This window comes from Pelodiscus sinensis, chromosome 7 (assembly GCF_049634645.1).
Source record: "Pelodiscus sinensis isolate JC-2024 chromosome 7, ASM4963464v1, whole genome shotgun sequence".
NCBI classification, from domain to species: Eukaryota; Metazoa; Chordata; order Testudines; family Trionychidae; genus Pelodiscus; species Pelodiscus sinensis.
The window spans coordinates 64225004-64245548 of NC_134717.1; the positions used below are offsets into that span (position 1 = coordinate 64225004).

A 20545-nucleotide genomic window follows, 5' to 3' on the forward strand; every position below is an offset into this window, starting at 1 on the left:
ACTCACTAAATCAAACTCCAGAAAATTGATCATTGCAGCGGCAGTCTTTCTTTCCAATGTAGACAAGGCCTTAGCACCCAGTTCTCATCTAATTTCTGACCGATATTCCCTTGAATCTGTTCTATCTGTGCACAGATTTTTTTCCCATCCATGTGCGGAATATTTGTATGTGCACTGAGTCATGTGCTACTGTGCACCACCAGTAGAAACACAAAACCTAGCTGTGGGAGCTCTGCTAATAAGCAGCATTGGAATTTCTCTTGAGCTGCCGCACAAGTGCATAGCTCTCAGCAACACTGCTTCTGGCAGGCTTACAGGTCTATTTAGTGAGATTGCTTCTGAGACACTGGTGTAAATTAGACCAGGAAGGCAGTCTGTAAGAATTTGTCTCAGTTAAGCACCTGTGCTGTTTGTGTTCTGAGTAAATTGTTGGGGAGGTTGACTTCTATTCGCTATCCAAGTGCAGTGGAGGAGAATATTGTCCTTTACAGGTAGAGCCCCATGCCTTCTATGATTTTGTGGTTGTGGCATTGGCAATAGACTTCATGCCTCGCTCGATCACAGAACTCAGAAATGTATTTCTGGTAGGGTAATGAATGCTTTCTTGATATACCTGCAACAGATGTGCCCTTTCCGTAGGCAATAACTAAATCTGTGCCATGCATTAAGGCAGTGCGCTCTGCCCTCTAGTGCTTGGAGCGGCATGAAGTAGGCAGTGAGAACTGAGACAGCATGAAGTGTGGAGACGCAAAGACTCTCTGTATGTACTCTGTTGTTGTCTGCTGTATTCTGTTAAGGATGTGGTACTGTTAGGCTATTTGGCCACCTTTAAATGGTGAGCATGCGAGGCAATGGAATATTAACCAGCTGGAAAATGAAGGAATATTGTTCAATTCGATCAGCAGGAGGATAGTTGAGAGAACTGCTTTTAGAGAGGAGATTGTTACCACTTATCCCATAAACAGACGTCCTGCTCCCACTGGCATTCTGAAGATTAAACCTCATGCTAGCCAGAGTTGGCCAGCAAGCTCACATTGATAGGTTCATTTTGAGGATTTTTTTTTTTTTTTCAAGAATAGGTTGATTTATTTATTTTTTTTATTTTTTATTTTTTTTTACATTTCAATGAAACACTAACCTGGAAAAGTTTCCAATGGAAGGAAAGAGCGAGGAACAGTGAAAATGGCTGATTTCCTCTCCCCTTTCCCCCCTTAAAATGTTTTAATTTTCAGTTTTTGTTTTGTCTAAAAATGAGAACTTGAATAAAACAAAAAAAGTTTCCTTTTGTTCAAAATTATTTGCAGAAAATATGTAGTGTTTTTCCAACCAGGAGAGGCCAGGTAGATGAGGTCCTATCTTTTATAGGACCAACTTCTGTTGGTGAAAGTGTCAAGATTTTTATCTCTCCGGAGCTTTTCGGACATGAAGGCTTGAGAGCTCATCTATTTCACCCACAGAAGTTGGTTCAATAAAAGATATGACCTCATCCACCTACTCTCAGCCAGCCTTTCTAGAGTTCTCTTGCTGAACTCCTTCAATTGAACACAATCGGCTGAATTCCTCTAGGCTTCCTGCTGCTCCATAAGTCTTCCACCTTTTCCCCTTAGCTATGCATTTTGAGTTTTGATTTCTTCCCTAATAGCTTTAACATTTTTATAAGCCAGCAAAAATGGTTCAGTAGATGCAGTGAAATGAAGGGACAAAATCTCTTCTGGTACAAATTGAGGAAGCATTACTGAAATCAGTAAGAACTAGGGGCTATCAAATGAAATTAATAGGCAGCAGATTTAAAACAAAAGCAAGTATTTCTTCCACAGGTTGACTTCTGCATAAACTCCTTGCCAGAGGATGCTGTGAAGGCCAGGACTATAACAGGACTCAAAAAAGAGCTAGATAAATCTATGGAGGTTAGGTCCATCAATGGCTATTAGTCAAGATGGGCAGGGTTGGTGTCCCTAGCCTTTGTTAATCAGAGCCTGGAAATGGATAACAAGAGAGGGATCACTTGATTCCATGTTCTATTCGCTCCCTCTGGGGCATCTGGCATTGGCCACTATGGGCAGACAGGACACTGTGCTAGATGGACCTTTGGTCTGACCCAGTGTTGGCCATTTTTACATTTTTATGGGCCTGCGTTCTTTTATGTCAACAGGGAATTTGGGCCCAGAAGGTATAGAATCATAGGACTGGAAGGGACCTCAAGAGGTCATCGAGTCCAGCCCCCTGCCCTCAAGGCAGGACCAAGCTCCACCTACACCATCCCTGACAGATGTCTATCTAACCTGTTCTTAAATATCTCCAGAGAGATTGATTCCACCACCTCCCTTGGCAATTTATTCCAATATTTGACCACCCTGACAGTTAGGAATTTTTTCCTAATGTCCAATCTAAACCTCCCCTGCTGCACTTTAAGCCCATTACTCCTTGTCCTGTCCTCAGAAACCAAAAGGAACAAATTTTCTCCTTCCTCCTTGTGACACCCTTTTAGATATTTGAAAACCGCTATCATGTCCCCCCTTAATCTTCTTTTTTCCAAACTAAACAAGCCCAGTTCATGAAGCCTGGCTTCATAGGTCATGTTCTCTAGACCTTTAATCATTCTTGTCGCTCTTCTCTGTACCCTTTCCACACAGTACCCCAGCTGAAGCCTAACTAGTGCAGAGTAGAGCGGCAGAATGACTTCACGAGTTTTGCTTACAACACACCTGTTGATACAACCTAGAATCATATTTGCTTTTTTTTGCAACAGCATCACACTGTTGACTCATATTCAACTTGTGGTCCACTATGACCCCTAGATCCCTTTCTGCCATGCTCCTTCCTAGACAGTTGCTTCCCATCTTGTATGTATGGAACTGATTGTTCCTTCCTAAGTGGAGCACTTTGCATTTCTCTTTATTAAACCTCATCCTGTTTACCTCTGACCATTTCTCTAACTTGCTAAGGTCATTTTGAATTATGTCCCTATCCTCCAAAGAAGTCGCAACCCCACCCAGTTTGGTATGCAGTAAACTTTTTGCCTGGGGGTGGTTGTAAGAGGGCAGAACTCCAGGTAAGGCATATTATAACAATTGGGAGACCTTTTTACAAGAACAAACAAGGCTACTGTTGTTTCAGTGGCTGGATGCTAAAAAAGGCACCACAATGTAGCACAGGGTAAATTACTTTCCCCTCCCTCCAGCAGATTAGAAACCAGATCTAAAATGTCGAGATTGTAGGGAGGGGGGAAATGTCTCAAGGTCACCCATAACTTTCTTCTGAGCGCATTGTATAAAAATATTTAATGCTTACACAGCTGTTAGGGTGTGGCTATTACTTCAGGTAGCTCCCAGAGGGAGGACTAGTACAAGCAATGTGACAGCTACAGCACCTTCTGCTTGCTTTTAACATGCATCAACGGACTAGTTGATGAAGACAGAACAGCTGTTCCAGGCCTATTCTGACAACTTTTCTTGCTGGCAACTGAGTTCCTCCTTCTCCTTCCTTTCTTCAATGTAAGCCTTTTCTGTTTGCGGGTCAGGATGTCCCCCCTTTCTCATCTGATTCAGCTTCTATTGCGGGCCAGACAAGTAAGTTCATGTTGTAAGGTGGACGCTTGAGCCTGGACTGGGAAAAGTGCCTATGAGTGAATTCTAGTCACTATCCTGCCTCTCTTTCTAAGCCAGCACAAGCATGGTTGAGATTGGATGGAGTTTTTATTTTCATATTAAGACACAGTTTAAAGGCTGCCTCGGGTTTTCGGTGCTTGATTCCCATACCAATGGAGACCGGGTGTGGAAATCCTGTAGGTACCATTTAAGGTGTAAATAATTTAGGACCCTAAGAGTGACAGGGGCATTCTTGTTTTCCATTTCTTTGCTGGGTTCCCTCTGTGGTATCCTGTAGAAACAGGTGAGTAGTGCAACCTATGAAAGAGGTAAGCTAGCTGGGAGAGGAATGTGCCCTTTGGGTCACCCTCTCATTGCATCACACACCTTAGCTGGCCAGCACATTGACTGAATTAACTCACTGATGTACTAAGGCATCCGCAGGCTGCGCAGTGGCAGGTACCAGCAGCTGATGCCAGGATGCTACAGTGCAATACAATTCTCTGTACAGTGTTTTGAGACTCTCTGATTGGAATTGTGCAGCAGAGCCTGTGTAAGTGACTTGTCTGAAGGCCATGAGTAGCAAACCTGAGACTAGAACCTAGCGGTTTTGACTGCTGTTCCCCATTACACACACTCACATGTCTCACTTCACTACAACTGTGCTTGGCAGAACTCGGGTTTTTTTTAATTATAATATTGACAGATCCTATCGATGATTCTTTTGAGGCGTATATTCTGCTATTTACTGATTGTGGTTTTGCATTTGTGGCAAATTAGGGATCTCACTAATTTATGTAATGGGAGTGGATATTGAGATTTAAAAGATCAATGCTTTCTATCCCCATTAAAACATAAATTGTCAATACGGCAAAATATACCAAGTAAGTATCCATTTAAAGCAAACTCTTACGTTCTTAAAGCAGCATTTGTCTGTCTGTGTGAATTTTGAATAGTATTGATGGAAATGTTTTTGTGAATGTACAGGGAGGATGTTTGAAATTGATTAATAAAAATCTCATCTGTCAAGCCTAAATTGGGCATGAATCGGGTAAGTAACCATTGGAACCATTTACCATGGGTCACGGTGGATTCTCCATCACTGACCATTTCTAAATCAAGATTCCATGTTTTTCTAAAATATCTGCTCTAGGTATTGTGATGAACAAGCCTCTGTCCTATTCTGTGGGGGCGGGGTGAGGGACAGATTCCTTCTGGCCATGGAATCTATGAATTACAACCAACAAACTAAGCTGTGTGGGTTTGAGAGGGGAAGGGAGAATAAGAATGATCTTTACATTCTCCCTCCTTTTCCCCCATAAGGCCACCATGAAATTTAATCAGGAGAGTGAAAAATCCAAGCAACAGGACCGTCTGCTGTGATTTCCTTTTGCTGCCAGCTAACATTGGGCTTCATAGATCTCGATAAGCCAGGCTGGAAAATTCAGTTAGAAAACAATACTTCATTCTAAAAGCACATCTGAGGTAAGGGCTTACAAGTGGCAAGTTGCTATTAGTGCCAGGATAGATGGTCTGCGTAGTGCCGCAGGCAGAGAAAAACGGCTTTTCTGAGGGCATGCGAATAAGATGGAGGGCAAGACATGCTAGGTTCGGGGACATGGGATAGAATGTAAGAGACTGCGGTGCTAGGCACCACACAAACATACAAAGCAGCGGTTCTCAAAGGTTTTGGCCTGTGGCCCTCCCTGCTCAACGCTGATCTTGCCATGGACCATCATGATGACAAAATGGGTGCAGGACAAGGTGGAGGGAGGCTGCAGGAGGGGGATGGGGATGCAGAGTCTAATCATGAGGAGGATGGGTGGCACTTACCTGGCTTTGTGCCTCCCACTGCTCCCATTGGCCAGGATTCCAGCCAATGGGTGCAGCTGGGAACACCTCCAGGCGAGCGGTTTCCTGCACTGCCGTTCCCCCAGTGGGCAGGTAGAGGGCGAGCGGCAGTGCACAGAGACGCTTCATTTCCCCCATAAGCTGGATTCTGCCCACGAGGCTCGCCCCTCCCCTCTCCCCACAGTGGAATGCTGGCATTTCAACCTCATGGGAGGAGGGCCATGGGGCGGGAGTGTCAGTGCAGGCTGCCTGCTCCGGGGAGGAGGGGGCAAGCCCTGGACCCATGCTTTAAGAACCAGGGGGGTCTCTGCTATGAAGACCTTACAAGCTCATGTCTGGTGGCTGTCAAACAGAATGTGTTGGAAAGACACATCTGAAATAACTGCAGAGCCCCTGGCTCTGAAATCTGTCAGGGGTGTATGCCCTTGATCGGCATGCCTGAAATCAGAGGTAAAAGGGAAACTTAAAAAAGTAAACTGATCAGTCCAGTGGTAGTGAAAGGAGTTTTACTGGGGGGAGGGTGGCGAGGAGCTAGACCTCTTATCTAAAAAAGGAGGTTTTAATCAGATTTAATTACAACTACCTCCCATAAAACAGTTTTCTGTGTGGTGGAAGTTAAAATGGAAGAATTTTTACAGCTCTAGAATCCGTGTAAATGCAACTATGACAGCTAAGTTCTGCTGTGGGTGAGTTTAAATTATTAGGAAATAGGCACACAGCATGGGCGGGGGCCAGGGACTTGGCAATTACTTTGTAAATATACCATCTGTTAGTCTTAGCTTAAAATATGGAGAACTGTTTCATGAAGTTTTCAAATATCACTATTTATTATAGTTTAAAACAATTGAAAAATAAATGAAAACACTGTATTTAAAAAAAAAATTCAGGCACTCTTTCAGTTCTTACATAGTTTATAGTGAAATGTAAATGGCAACATTTTCACAAATGCCTTAGTGCCATGGCCAAAAGGAATTTAAGGGGCTGGGAGTTGCATTTGGAACACCCCTATGGTATTTAGGCCCTCTTAAAACTTTTTTCCAGTTCAAAGTCACTAAGTCTTAGGTGCTAGAGTACCTAAACCACTTTTGAAAAATTCTTCCCAATGTCATTTCTCCTCTGTGCACCAGTTAAATGCTTAACCCTAACAGAGTGGGCATCTGTTTGCATTTAGCCCATTGGACATGATGATTTTGTGTCACTCTGTCATGATGTTTGCATCCTGGTGGTGCCACCGCAAGCACTCAGAAGAAATGTGGGTCCTTTTCAAAATACTGCTTTGTGTGAGGAATTTTCTAATGAGGATGACTGATCACAAGGAAGACTTTCCTTGAACTCGCTTTCACTTGGGTCCTAACCTGGAGCTTGAACCTAGATTGCTACATTTCAAAGACCAGTATTTTGAACTGTGGCACCGGCTATCCCTCCATACGTCAAAGCATAAGCGTAATTTGATTTCTCCTCTCCTTGAAATGCAGTCAGAAAGCACAGACTCGGGGAACGGCTAGACTACAAGTTTGTCGGAAAAAGATACGCAAAATGTCGAAAGAGGCTTTTCAGACATTTGGCCTGTCTAGACTGGAACAAATGTCGGAAAAATCTCCTCTTTCGGAAGCCCCCTTCTTTCTCATAGGATGAGGTATACAGGGACTTCCAGAAGAGCACATTTGCTCTTCCGCAAAAAAAAAAGTGGAAGAGCAAATGTGTTCCCTGGAGCGGTGGAGTTTTTTTGGGATACGGTATCCCGGAACACCCCCCCCCCCCCCCGCAGTCTAGCTGTACCCTCATACTGGTACTCCAGTTCCTTCGAAAAAGGAAGTACTTTGGACATGTAACAATTCAATACATGATAGAAGTCTGTATTATTTAGAGGCAGTAGCAATAATAGAATCTTAGGTTTATTAGCCCTTTTCATTGCAAAGGATGTGAAAACTACAAAATATTCATGAAACCCTTCTGTGAAAGTCGGGAGCGCTGAGTGCAGACAGACTGCAGCGTTGAACCTAATATGTTACTCTAAGAAGTAGAGCGTTTAAGATGATCTGGCTGTGAGAGATGTTTCCTTACCTAATCAGACAAAAGAATATAAATGGGCATCTTAAAAGCTCATGACGCAAATCTACAGTAATGGTGTTTAATGGGGTGTTGAGACTTGCATCTGGTTTTATTATATTATATTTTTTGTTTTATCTACTGGGATCTTTTTGAGATTTTTTTTTTCATGGTGGTATATGTTGGCATCAAAAATACCATGGCTGCTGCCAGAGGATATGGCCAAAATTTCAGTTCAGTGGAAATATTATTTCATTGGTCTGTTCTTTCTTGGTGGTTTGCTTGCATAGCCTCCTGCGTATGTGGTGTGCCGAGAAATTATTGGATTAATGCTGTACTGGAAGAATTTTGGCCTTGCTGTGTGTTTGGGAGGGAAAGGAGGAGGACAACTTAATTAGCCTCATTAACACGGGTCCTACAATTGACAGGTATGTGGTTGTATGTAAAATCTTGGTTTTATTTCTGCTCCAGTTCATCTGATGAAGTGGGTTTTGCCCACAAATGCTCATAATGCTCTTCCTATTTTTTTGGTAGTTGCTAAATTGCCACAGGACTGCTCCTTGTTTTCACTTAGTGTTTTGCACACGCGCGCGCACACACACACACACACATGGCCATATGCATCAGAAGAGGATTTTTATTTTTAGAGCTCATTCTGTCCCTAAAACACCATATGTGACATCACAATTGCTGTTGATAAGGTTATGATGTCACAAACCAAAGTGAGAGACAAACAGGAAAGAAGAAGGCAACAGGAATTGAGTCATTGAGTGACAAAGATGTGTTATATCACTAGTATTACAAATGAGAGGCAGAAAAATGTATCCAACAGGGAGGATATTTAAAAAAAAAAAGAAGCAACTGTTTTTGTTTCAAGGGGCAAGTCACAGATACTCTCTAGCATATCTTGTGGAAGGTTTTCTACAACATAGAGTACTCAAAGATCTAAACTGGTCCTGCACTGTGCATGCTGCAAAACGGTTTATCATCCAAGTTGTTCCATAGATTCCAAATTCAGTACTGTTCCTTTTTGCATAAGCACTCAAACAGCAGACGTATTGGGAGCAGAGACATTATTGACTTAGTACACAATTGCTAAAGGTTGGTGGGAAGGATGGGGTGTTGACACCTGCATGCCCCTAGGAAAGCTTGTCTTTGTAGTACTATCTATTCAGCTGCATAGTGGAATAATTTTTTTCTTAAGTCTATCTCATGAGGCTGCTAAGACCATTCTTAATTGGTTCCTACCTCCTTCGAGGTAGGAATTTGTTTTGTGGTCGGTAAGGCAGCGATATAGTCACTAGCCTCCATTTACACCTTGAGTAAAGGTCACTCTTGGGAGAGATGGGAATGAGTGTGAAAGGGAGAAAAGATGGCTTTCCAGAATGTTGCACTGTGCTGAGGTTTTTAGACAGTCGGCTGTTGGAGCCACGGTGTATCCGTGATTGGAGTGCTCTCAGGCCGGACTTGGGAACAGTGTCCGTGCACGTGGATGTGCTGAATGACTAGCCCACTATCCAGCACAGTTTGGGAGTGATTGAGTACATTTGGGTCCTCATCCTGCCAGCTAAGGCTGAAGTCAGTATGACTGTGCATGGGAAACAGTAATCCACCCCCAGGGATTAGTTTGCCAGGCTTGGATTTTGGGATGTGTAAAAAGAAGCTTGCCAGAACTTTCAATCCGCCACCTCTCTCTGTTAGCAGGGAGATGGTGGGATGCATATCCAGATGAGCAGTGCCCGGGGAGTCCCCAATCCGTGTGTGAAATTTCTTCTTATTCCCATTGCTCTAAATGAAATTCCCTCCCTCTCCAGAATTTTCCATGACAGGCCAGCTGACTTGTAACAGGGGTGCCGCTAAAGACCTGAGTCCTCTGTCCTGGCTATTCGGTTAGGGTTGCTTGTACTTTAAACACACACGTATTATTTTTAAAGTATATCCTAACAGTATAAAGCCCCCCCAAAAAAAGTAAATTAGAGCATGCAGAATTTTGGTGGCCAGATGGATCAGAAACTTAATTTCACATTTTAGAGCACATCTCTGGCAGTTCTTGTCTCTCTTAAGGAAATGCTCAGCTTTTTTCTTGAGGAGAGTGGTTATCAAGACAAAAGTATCTTATTAAGAATTCAATTAAAGCTTGCACAGGCTCACTGGAGCTAGTCCAGTAAATATAAATCAAACTGAACCAGCAGACATCTGCCCTGCTTTTATTTTCCACGCTGCAGTTTAAAGGCGGAGAAAAGGACAGAGAGGTGGAGCTGTCGCTCATTTCTATTTGTACGAATGCAGAAGCAGCAAATCGGCAATTTTTCTTTTTGTTTTCTGACCACTTCTGCGTGTCCCACCAAGCCCAATCTGCATAACTGCTCCCTTTACGTAACTTGTTGAGTTCAGCAGGTTAGATATCAGGGTGCTGCTGGCATTGAAACGTTTCATATTAAAATACACCGTACAAAAGGGCCCCCTGTACAAGCAGAAATGCAGCTCGCAATTTTAGCCTCTACATTTTTGTTTACAGAATAACTCCCCAAAAAGAAGAATTTCCACAACTTTCTTTTTGACTGCAGGTCTGTTGCTCTCCAAACTACCTGCTTCCCTTTCCTTTTCACTGACTCTCAATTAGCCTACACAACAAGGTCGGTGCAAATGGGGACTTGTTTAGATCTAGTGTCTTTTCTACAAATAACACCTATGCTTTCTATAGAGAACACTTTCCTGACCAAGGTCTGACTGTTCCGCTTCCTCTAGGCTGTGCAAAAGAAGGGACCGTGCTGTGAGGTTTCGGGCTTGAAAAACATACGCTGTCCCTTTGCGAGTTGATTGGCAACAGTGTTACGGTATGTACAGTCTGGCCACTCTGACAATTATGAAACAAAAAGGTCCTTGCTTTTGGAAGAATATCTCCAAGGTTTAGAAACTCAGGCTCTTTTGAAAATCCCAGTCTGTACGTAACACTTCATGGTGCTGCTGTTTGCTATTTGCACTGCCGTATCGTCACAAAACCACCATTGGGGATTAGAGCCCCATTTTGCTAGGTGTTGTACACATATTTGAATCTATTGCCACATAGCACCTAAAAGCAGTGTTGTAATATCCTAAGCCCACTGACATGGATGCAAGCCCACTGATTTCAAAGGGCAGATCTGGCTATACCTGGTGTGATCAGGGAACAGGCGCAACTTACAAGGCCGAATATTAGTGTCTGCAAACGAGCAGTCCCATGGCTAATGAAAAAGGTGATGCTGGGCCTAGGGAATCCATACAAACCCACTGACACTCCCTGGGCCGTGTGTGTGCAGTGAAGAGCACAATCCAACCCATGCATTCTCCATCTCCATTAAAAGCTCGGCGGGGTCTCGGCCTTGTTAGTACTCAAACCAAGCTTCCACAGGCGTCTGATAAAGGGCAGAGTTCTGTGCACAGCAGCAGACACGCTGATGCCCGAGAGTGGAGCAAATGCGTTGCAAATGAAGGCTCTGATCCTGCAATTGCAACTGGCCAGAGGCCTGATTGCAGGATTTGGCCATCTGCAGAAGTGAGAAGCAGAGAGAATTTCACCGTGGAAAATGGAAAAAAGCCTCTGCCTCAGATAGCTTCAACATACAAATCAGGGAGCCATTCAGAGATCCTGATGGCTCAGTTTATGATCATCCAACATATTGTATCCAATTGGTTTGACAGGGGTTTTTTGGGGGGGGGGGCGAGTTGAGGGTAGGTGTGTAGGGGTGTGGGCACCTCAAGGGTTGTTCTGCTAGTATAATTTATTGGTTGCCTGCATTAATTCATTATTTGTAGATGTTAGTTTTCACTGCTGAGTGGTCATCGCTGTCAGCAGTAAATCCAATTCATTTTGGGGTGTCTTGAGGTTTTTTGGGTGAACTTTTTTGCTGTTTAAATCTAGCATTATAATACTTAATGGCTATTTTAATGTTCAACAGCTGGAGAGCATCCTATTATTCCTCCCTTCTAAATGTCATTAAGAAGTAATTAATAAGTGGTGGCACATAGCATTCTCCAGTCACTTAGAGTAATCCATTGAGACATTCAGCTAGATTGTCAGCTGGTGTGTGGACTGGTTGTGTCGGTTTACACCCACTAAGAATTTGACCTGCTCTGCTGGGCTTTTCTTCCTAGCAGCGTAGTTGGTCATTTAGGATTAAATTGTGTACTGCCCTTGCTTTGGTACTTAGTCAGAAAGCTACAAAAGAATCTCTGCTTTGACTAAAAAGCACCTTGGTTCCCTGAATGTGTGCATGGCTCTATTGGTACCCTGGAGCTCTGTTGTTTTCTGACCTGTCGTCCTGCTCATCGAAATTAGTCCTCCTGCTTGAACTGAAATATACAAACTTTAGATTTGGAGATTTCAAAGCCACCGGGAGATGCATCTCAGAACTACTGTTATACACGTAACTGAAGAGTGACACGATGTGTCACCAAAAGAGATTTCAGGTGCAGTTCGCGAATCCATCCTTGCCCCTCCCCCCCCCCCCCCCCACACTGCAACTGAAGATGGTGCAGCAAACGGCAAGCATGTTTTGGTAGCTCATTGATTGAGTACATGCTCTCACTCACTCTTTCTCTCAGAAATAGGTCTAACAAAAGCTAAAGGGAGGAATTCAAAGAAGGAATGAATATATATATTACATTACATTTTCCCAAAATGATCTTTCCTTGTGTCTCCTTCATGACAGGGCTTTCAAAGCAGAAGTGACTTCTGTAGGTTGAACAACAACATGTTTGTCATTGTTCTAAACTGTCCTTCAGTTTGTCCAAAATATGTGTGTGTCATGCACAGACTTGATATTTTTTTAACTTATAACTTCATAGGATCGGGAATTTACATCAGGAATTCTAGAGCATGAAACATGGGTGATAGAAAATGGTCTCTCGTGAATATGTGCATGAAATATATAAATGGGTTGTGAATGTTTATATAATTACACTATTTCATGCTTTTTTCGGTATTTTTTCTTGTGTCCTTTATTTGGGTAGTTTGGCTCACATTAGCTGTGGCTGGTGGAGTGCTATGCATGTGGTTGATATTGCGTAGCAGATTTATTCTTTCCCAAGAAAAGACACAAACGTAAACAGACCATCTAGAATGCATTTTGTAGGGCTTTTAAATGTACTAGCCTGTAGAAACCAAACCTATTAATGTAAATACCAACTTTAAAAACTTTCCTGTCAAATAAGTATGTTTACATTTTTAGTGGTGCTTTTGAAAAAAACAGATTTAGTTATAGAATAACGCTACAATAAGTTAACGACAGTTAACCAACTGTCTACACTGAGTAGTTTCCAGAAGAAATGTTGTTTCTCTAAGGGCAAATTAACACAGAAATGCTAATCAACTGATTCATTTGTTACATTGAAGAAACGCCTAAAGTCATAGTCAAAGGTTAAAGAATAATCACAAGGATGTTGTGCAATACACCCATTTACTAAAATCTTCTTCCAGAATGAACATGATTGGCAAATGCTTCCATCATATAAGAATCAATTCATGTCATGTATACAGCCTTTGATAAACACATAATCCCACCACAGTCCTTACTGGTAACTCACACATCAAAAGTAATGTTGACAAACAGAGTTTACTGACATTCTGGTGTAGAACTAAATTATCATTTACATTTGGCTGGTATTTGCAAGATTACACTGCTTTAGTTCTGTTTTATTCTTGCCCTACTGACATCTCTGGCTTGGTACTATATTTCCAAGCTTCTTATCAAAACAATAAATAGAAAATAATCTTTTTTTCCCCTAACTGTTACTGTTTGGAATGTCTCAGCCATTCCAGCGTCCCCAAAAATAATTGAGTGGGGTCAGGTGAGGTATGCAGGTACCCAGGAGCAAATTGATGGAGCGTATTGCCTGAATTTGTATGTTAAACGTCCTATAGCTTGATATGCTAATTGCTAAGTGAAAAGTTGTAGCTGCTTCACTTGAAATCACAGAGGTATGTTTTCTTTAATTATGTGGTACAGAACAGGAAAACCTCTGATTGCTGGATATGTCAGCAACAGTCACCTACCTACTAGCATTCTCAAAGGCCAGGTGGCATTTCCCCAGTTCCCAGAGCTCTGATTTTTCTAATCAAAAAGAGCCTCTGATTTTTCTGTGGAATAAGCTCTGTGGCTGCTTCAAAGAGAAATAATTTCTTACCTGTTTCTTTTCAAAACCAAGGCTAAAGCGAAGAAATGTGGGTAATATAATTAGCAGCAAGGGCTTGATCCTTTACTCTGGGGCATAATGACAACCCTCAGAACTGCAGACTTCCTACAAAATACACGATCTGGCCCCAAATTTGTTTAGCCATTTCCTGTTTTTCTTCCAACCAATCGATCTAATTCCTTTGTGTGCATCCAAGTTTCCTCTGATGGACGAATGCACACAGGAGTCCATGCTTAAAGGATAAGTCACACTTGCACATTTTATTACATTTCTTGAAGTGCTTGTCGCTTTTGATGGCAGAAATAAATGATAAATCCAGATGCATGCCACATTGCTCTTTGGCATAAGCAGTTTCTGCAGTATCACCACAAAAAACATTTTTTTAATGGAAAGTTTGGGGGCCTTTTTTTTTTTTCTTAAGATGAAAGGAAAGAATTGTTAAGGAAAAGTAAGTAAGAAACCAATAGACCACTTCCAACATTTGCTAGGAAGTCAAGTTACAGAAAAGATACCGTATTCCAGCTCCACGTGAAACAAATGAATGCGCATTGTGTATGCTTAAAAGAGTTCTTCAAAGCTCTATTTGAATACACAAATAATTTTCAATTCTAGATTTAAGTATTTCATTGTTAATGGAATCCTGAACTTCACTGTCTAATTCGTCCCTCTGGGGACTATATCCCAGTAATCACATTTAGTATCTTTCTCATCAGATTAAGCTTAACTCTAATTCTGTTGACACTGCACTTGAAACATTGTTTTGTTCTGTTTTAAAAGAAAAAAAAATGAAATACTGTTATCTGCCCCTAATGTACTGTAGAACGCATAGAGAAGGATATACAGAGATAACAGATGAAAACGAATTGACTAATGACAGCACATAATTTAGGAAACAAAAGAATAAATGCATTGTTCCTCTGTGGAGGGTTAGCATTCAGCCAATCTGAACTCCTGAAGAAATATGTGCTTGGGACATTTTACATCTGTTTTTGACAAAGATAACAGAAGTTTGCCATAAAGGATTCCCCCTCTTTTCCCCGTCCCCGTCATCTATTTGCTTTAGCCTTTTTAAAACCATAATTAACAGGAGGAAAGGTAATGCATTTTATAAAACACAGTTTAGAATTTGTTTGAAAAAGCTACTTTGTTCTGTTTGTAGCTGAAGCTACAGCAACACTATATATGCATCAGCAGGGTACTTATTTCCTGGCCATGTTAATAAAAGTAGTTAACCTTAAAAATGTAAATTGCCTGTTAGGGTGACGTTTTAGAATAATGAAACTAACTTTTTTCTAGGTCTTCATGAAGGAATGATAGAAACTCCATTGAAAGACATTAAAACTCAGAGTATTTTAAGCTCAAATGAACCGTGAATTTGCTGAAATGCTGCATAAAATGTTTTAAATCTACATTTTGCACCTTCATCTTATAATAATATTGCCTATTTCAGAGTCAGTCTTTCCAGTTGCATCAAGTTTCTGGTCTGTCCTATTTATTGATAAATATGGATTTATCGAGAGAGAAATCTGTCTGAGACCAGCCTGAGATTTCTTTATTCTTTTAAGGAGCTGATCTGGATCTGGATATGTAACCAATTTCATCCACACTGTTGCATATTACACTACTTTCATTTACTAATAAATGTCTGTCATTGTATGAACTATCTTATCTGACTTTTGCTCTACAGTGTATCTCTGAATGTTCTCTACCAGGCATGCAAACAATAGGAATATATGTGCACTGTGAAATCCTGCATGATTTATAGAGGACTCTGAAATCTTTCTTACTTAACGTAAAGTTAGGACCTCATTTAGAATAATTTAGGGGTTTGCCTAAGCACACTTCCTCTCCTCCTTCTGTTCCCCCTCCTGCCAAAAAAAAGTAAACCCCCAATATAATTAAAAAGGGACGATAAGAGGAAGTGTTTTTCCTGTAGTGGAAACTGATGAGTACAAGCTGAGTGTAAATAAGAAACTATGTTCAAGTTCATAAGAATTTGTTACCAGCGTACTGCCACTCCAGGGAAGGGAAACTAATCAAATATTAAATTGACCAGGGGTTTGTTATAGCTTTGTTTGCCCCTCCCTGCTTTACAAATATTGACAATGGGCAAAGCATAAACAAGTACAGAACTTCTTCTGATTATACAAAAATGTTACTAAGATCAGAGCAGAAATTCTTCACCGGATCAACTGACCCTCTTCCCCAAAATTGTAAAAACACTTACAGCCTATTTTCTAGGTGCTGGCTTCTTTAGAGCACAGACACCCACCCACCCAACAAGCAGCTGTTTCAGGTCCTGTTGTCAGTTTGTTTTACTATGTCTTCCCCCCCCCCCCCCCCCCCTTGAAATTCTTCTTTAAGAAAAGTTCTCTTGCAAATTTTACACCATTCTCCATTCAGTGTTACTGCTCCCCTCTTGGTAGCAAACCTTGTATATTCACATGAATTTTAAATCTACTCTTATAAAACATTTCAGTTGCTAAACCCTTCTCTTTGCAGTCGAATGAGTGGAGGGGAGAACAAATGCAATACTGATCTTTAATCTAGATGTTTGTGGCCTACGCACTGGCATAGTGCGAGAGAGAGAAATGTTTTCTGCTCTGTCTGGATTATCCTGTGAATTCTTTCTGCCTTATTTCTGGACTGCTGCTGGATTTTTCAAGGAGCTCTAACATTTTGGGCTCCTCATTTAAAGCAAGCTTACTGCCAGCATTATCACGTAGAGGGCCTGGCGCGTCACCACGAAAACAAGAGGACCTGTGGCAGAATTCACTATGGTGCATTTAGAGGTAAAAAGAAAGAACCGGCGGGCAGGTACCTACCCCTTTGGCCGTTGGGTTTGCTTTTGCCCAGGTGCCGGCTAGTGGGAGGCTGACATCGACCATGCACCTTCCATCCGCCACACTGAAAAGGCATAACTGAGCCGCTCATGGGCCACGTAGCTGCAGCTGGTCATCTTATTGTCCATCTCGTCGCTCTGTAGGACCTGGTAGAGGAAGTCTATGTACCTGGCTGCGAGTTTGAGAGTCTGGATTTTACTGAGTTTGTCAGAGGGCAACGTAGGGATGATTTTCCTCAGGGCTGCAAAGGCTTCATTGAGGGATTGAGTTCTCTGCCTCTCTCTGACGTTGGCCAAGATCCGCTGGCTTTGGAGTTCTTCATAAGACTGAGAACTGGGACTGGACTTTTTCCCCCTCTTGCCTGGGTTGGGGCTGCCATCTTCGCTGGATTTCTTACTGTATCTCCTCTTCCTGCCAAATCTCTTTGGCTGCCTTTCCAGCTCCTCTTCGCTGGTCCCCAAACTATCCACGGGGGAAACAGGAGACCTGGAACTTTCTTCCATTCTTTCTGCAAGGAGGGGAGGGGAAGGGACCTTTCCCCCCCTCCTGATGTGGGGTGTGTGTGTGTCTTAAATGTGTTTTAAATTCCTAAGACAGATCCTTTGGGGGGGAAAAAAACAGGAGTTTTTTGCTGACCAAACGTTTTCCAGGTTGCTTGAAGGGCTCTTATTTCAAGGACGGGGTTGTGCAAAAACGGAGGTCTTGGAGAGAGGAAGTTATTCTAACTTTTTTGGAAACTTTAGCTGGGCTCGGCTGCTAAATAGTTGTCAGAAGTGAGGGAGGTGCAGGGCTCCTTTCTGATTGGGCAGCCAGGCCAGTGGGAGGAAAGCTTTTTTTCCTGCTAAACTTTCACAGTTTTATGTTACACTTAACTAAAATCTTGGGAATGCACCTCCAATAAAAGACAGTTTGCAGTCACAGCTCCTCTTCTCCCCCCCGCCTCCCTTCGATACGTATTTGCAGCTGCGAGTAGCCCTCACGTGCTAATTCATTATTTTGTTTGTAAGCTTTGCCTAGGTTCTGGATGCTGTGTCATTAAAGTAGCCAGGGCAGCCCTCACTGACAGAGGCATTTGGGCAACATTACTGCTTATTTTCAACCTGAAAGACACAACTTCAGGCGACATCTCTAGGCGATAGGTTCTGCAAGAGATTGACCCTCTCATGCATTTTATTGATACCTGGAATGGGGCTTGCAAATGGGCTCTGTCAACTCACTGATCTAAAATTTAACAAGGGAATAGCAGACAGACACCTTCCCTCCCCCCCCCCCCCCCCGCCCTCACCCTTCCCTGCTTTTTGAGTGCACAAAGTGATGATAGTCTTGCTAGTAAGGGTTACTCCACTTGGCTTAATTTAACAACTTCTCTGCCCCTTTATAATACCCAGACCACCTCATTTTTTTCAGCTTTTGGGTCATTCCTTCTGCCACGTCTTTCACAGGAGCGTGGGGAAATGGCTCTCACCTTTGGGCTGGGCTGATGGGAAGGAATTGCTTTGTTTGTTCTAAAGCAAAATGAGCGCCGTGCCTGCAATTGACAATGGGAAGATCTAAAATGAGCAGGAGTGTTAGTAGCAGGAGTTTTTACAGAACCAAAAGGAGCTAAATATACCTTTGCCAGCTGTAATGCAGAGCATAGTGTGGAACCAAAGCACTGAGAATTGAAAGCAGCCATGGGTGTGTTGCAGGTGTGTGTGGTGTGTTATCCTAGTATATCCATAGTCTAGTGGTGCTTTAAAAATAGCGTGCAAATTCTTTGTTAAAAGGATGAGTGCAAATTTCACTGTGCTGCCGCCTCTCACACTTTACCAACAGGAGCGGTCTCCCCGGGTAATAGAAATATAATGGAAAGGGGCTATGTTTTTAAATGAACAGCTTGAACTAGAAGGATTTCTATCAAGTGGAGTTTCCCCTTCACTTTTCCCCATGCAAGGCCCATACCCAGAAATTCCACCTGGAAAGGCAAAGCCCATAAGCGGAGTCCATCTTTGGGGTTCGCTGAGGACTGAAAATCAGGGCGTCATGGGGATGGAGAGGAGCAGTAGCGGGCGGGGAATGATTGGGTGCAGCATGGGGGTAATTCTAGGAGGTGGGAAGAGGTAAGGGGGCAGGGATAGTGATAATTAAAGGGAGCTGAGGATGAACTGCAGGTGGTGATGGGGGAATGGCGTCCCATGACCCAGGGACTCGGCTTTCCCCTTTAGGCTGGGGAAAACAGCACCTGGCTTGTGGCTGCTGGGGGGTGCAGAGGGATGTGCCCAGTGCTGACTGCTTGCCCCTCCTCTCCTCCCCTCCACCAGGCAAGGGGGCAGCTGCAGTGTAGGCCCCGACTGCCAGAGCAGTACTGAGGTAGCTCCCCTCCCCTGCACAGCTAGCAAGAAGGAACATGGGGGAGGGAGGTGGCTGAGGCTGGAAGAGGAAATGGCAGGAGAAGCCTGGGGGGGCAGACGCTGAGAGGGCTTTGGGGGGGCAGAGGCTGGGGGGATGGAGGGAGGTGGGGGCAGACGCTGGGTGATGAGGGGGCTACTGAGAGGATGGTTTCAGGACCAGGAGGAGGCAAGGAATGTGGGGACTGAGATGCAGTCTGGCAAGCCAGAGGGTGAGGGGTTGTGGGGAGTCAGGCTGAGGGGTACGAAGGAGAAGCAGTAGACAGGAGTGCAGGGAAGAAGCAGAGACCAATGGTGCTGAGTGGCGAGGGGGTGTAGAGAAGACCTTGGGAGCAGGCCAGATGTGACAGACCCTCCTAGACAAACCCATTCGCTCACCGCCTGGGTGATGGCTCGCTGGGAGGGCCGGTGAAGCCTTGTGGAGTACTCCCTGGAGAGACCGTGCTGGTTAGTTATCAGGCTGGCGTTTCGCCCTATGGCCTGCTGCTTGTCCGTTCCCCCAGCTCCTTCCTCCCTTGAAACCTCGTGTGGCTTGACGAGGACAGTCGTTCTCACAGTGCTGTTCGTGCTTCGGGTGCGTAAGGGCCCCCACTGGTTCTCAGCTACAGTGGCATAAATCTGGACAGTCCCTATCAGGTTCCCGGGAGAAAATCCCAAATAAAAGGAGAACAGGGCCCTGTGACTTCAGACAAAGAATAGATAACAGGAACAGATGAATTCCTGAGCAGCAGCGACCATGTTTTCAGTAATAATAACCTTTTAAAAAAGGAAAGGAAAAAACCCCAGGAAAACATGATACCAGAAGAATTGTTTCTGAGCAAATGTCTTTGCAGAGTTTTCCAGTGAGCATCAACACTTATTCATGGAAAAAGGATGTCTGATGTGATTGGAAAGCGCTCTTAGCTGGGCGAAGGAATGCCTGGAACTCGCCTGCCTAGTGGTAGGTAATGGTTAGAGAGGAAAAGCTTCCCCAGGGCATTTGCTTTCCAAAGGCGCAAGGTTTTCAGGTGCAGCACAGAAGTCTGAGAGCCAAGGCAGTTTGCAAATAGACGTTTAATCCAGCTGAAAGCCCCGTGGAGCCAAATGTGAGGGGTGCCTCCTACTGCAGGTTGAATAGTAAGGCCGGGTTTGCAACAGAGTTCTGGCCCTGGCTCAGCATCTGCAACACGGGCCAGTTTTTCCTAAGGGCTCAGAACCGGGCTGGGTTCTTTTGAAAACCTGGCCTCGCTTGCTGACTTCCATGTGGGAGCTGCACAAGTAGCCGGAGCAGACGAGATTCTCTCTGGGCAGAGCTGTGGGGAAGAAGGTGATTTTGCCCTTCAGGAAGGACCAATGGAACGTGCATTGAGCAGTTGATGGTAGTGAATTCTTGTGCTTGTGTATAGTCGCTTCCCATGGCCCTAGGATGAGGCAGTAACTCTAGTGAAGCCTTGGTAAAAGTCGTAAGTTACTGGGGAGCAGGGGACAGAGAGGATTCAGTGGAGGAATCCCTCATGGTCATGATGGTCACTTCCAGTCATTAAATTGCTGAAGCTACGAAGTCAGTGGAGTTACCCCATGCGAAACCAGCATTACAGAGATGTATTCGTCATGCCAGTAATGGGGTGGGAAATCTTTTATTCTCCCTGTTTGGGATGACTTCTAAGTATAAAAA

The 20545-nt window shown here is 43.5% G+C and overlaps 1 protein-coding gene across 1 annotated transcript in view; it reads right to left on the reverse strand.

The window, feature by feature from the left end:
• TWIST2 (twist family bHLH transcription factor 2) overlaps nucleotides 1-17247 on the reverse strand; it is a 37048-nt gene extending 19801 nt beyond the window's left edge. Inside the window, exon 1 of the mRNA XM_006123667.4 lies at nucleotides 16487-17247. Coding sequence (XP_006123729.1) covers nucleotides 16525-17007 — 483 coding nt within the window. The 5' untranslated portion in view covers nucleotides 17008-17247 and the 3' untranslated portion in view covers nucleotides 16487-16524. The remainder of the gene's footprint in view (nucleotides 1-16486) is intronic.
• Between the last annotated feature and the right edge of the window lie 3298 nt (nucleotides 17248-20545).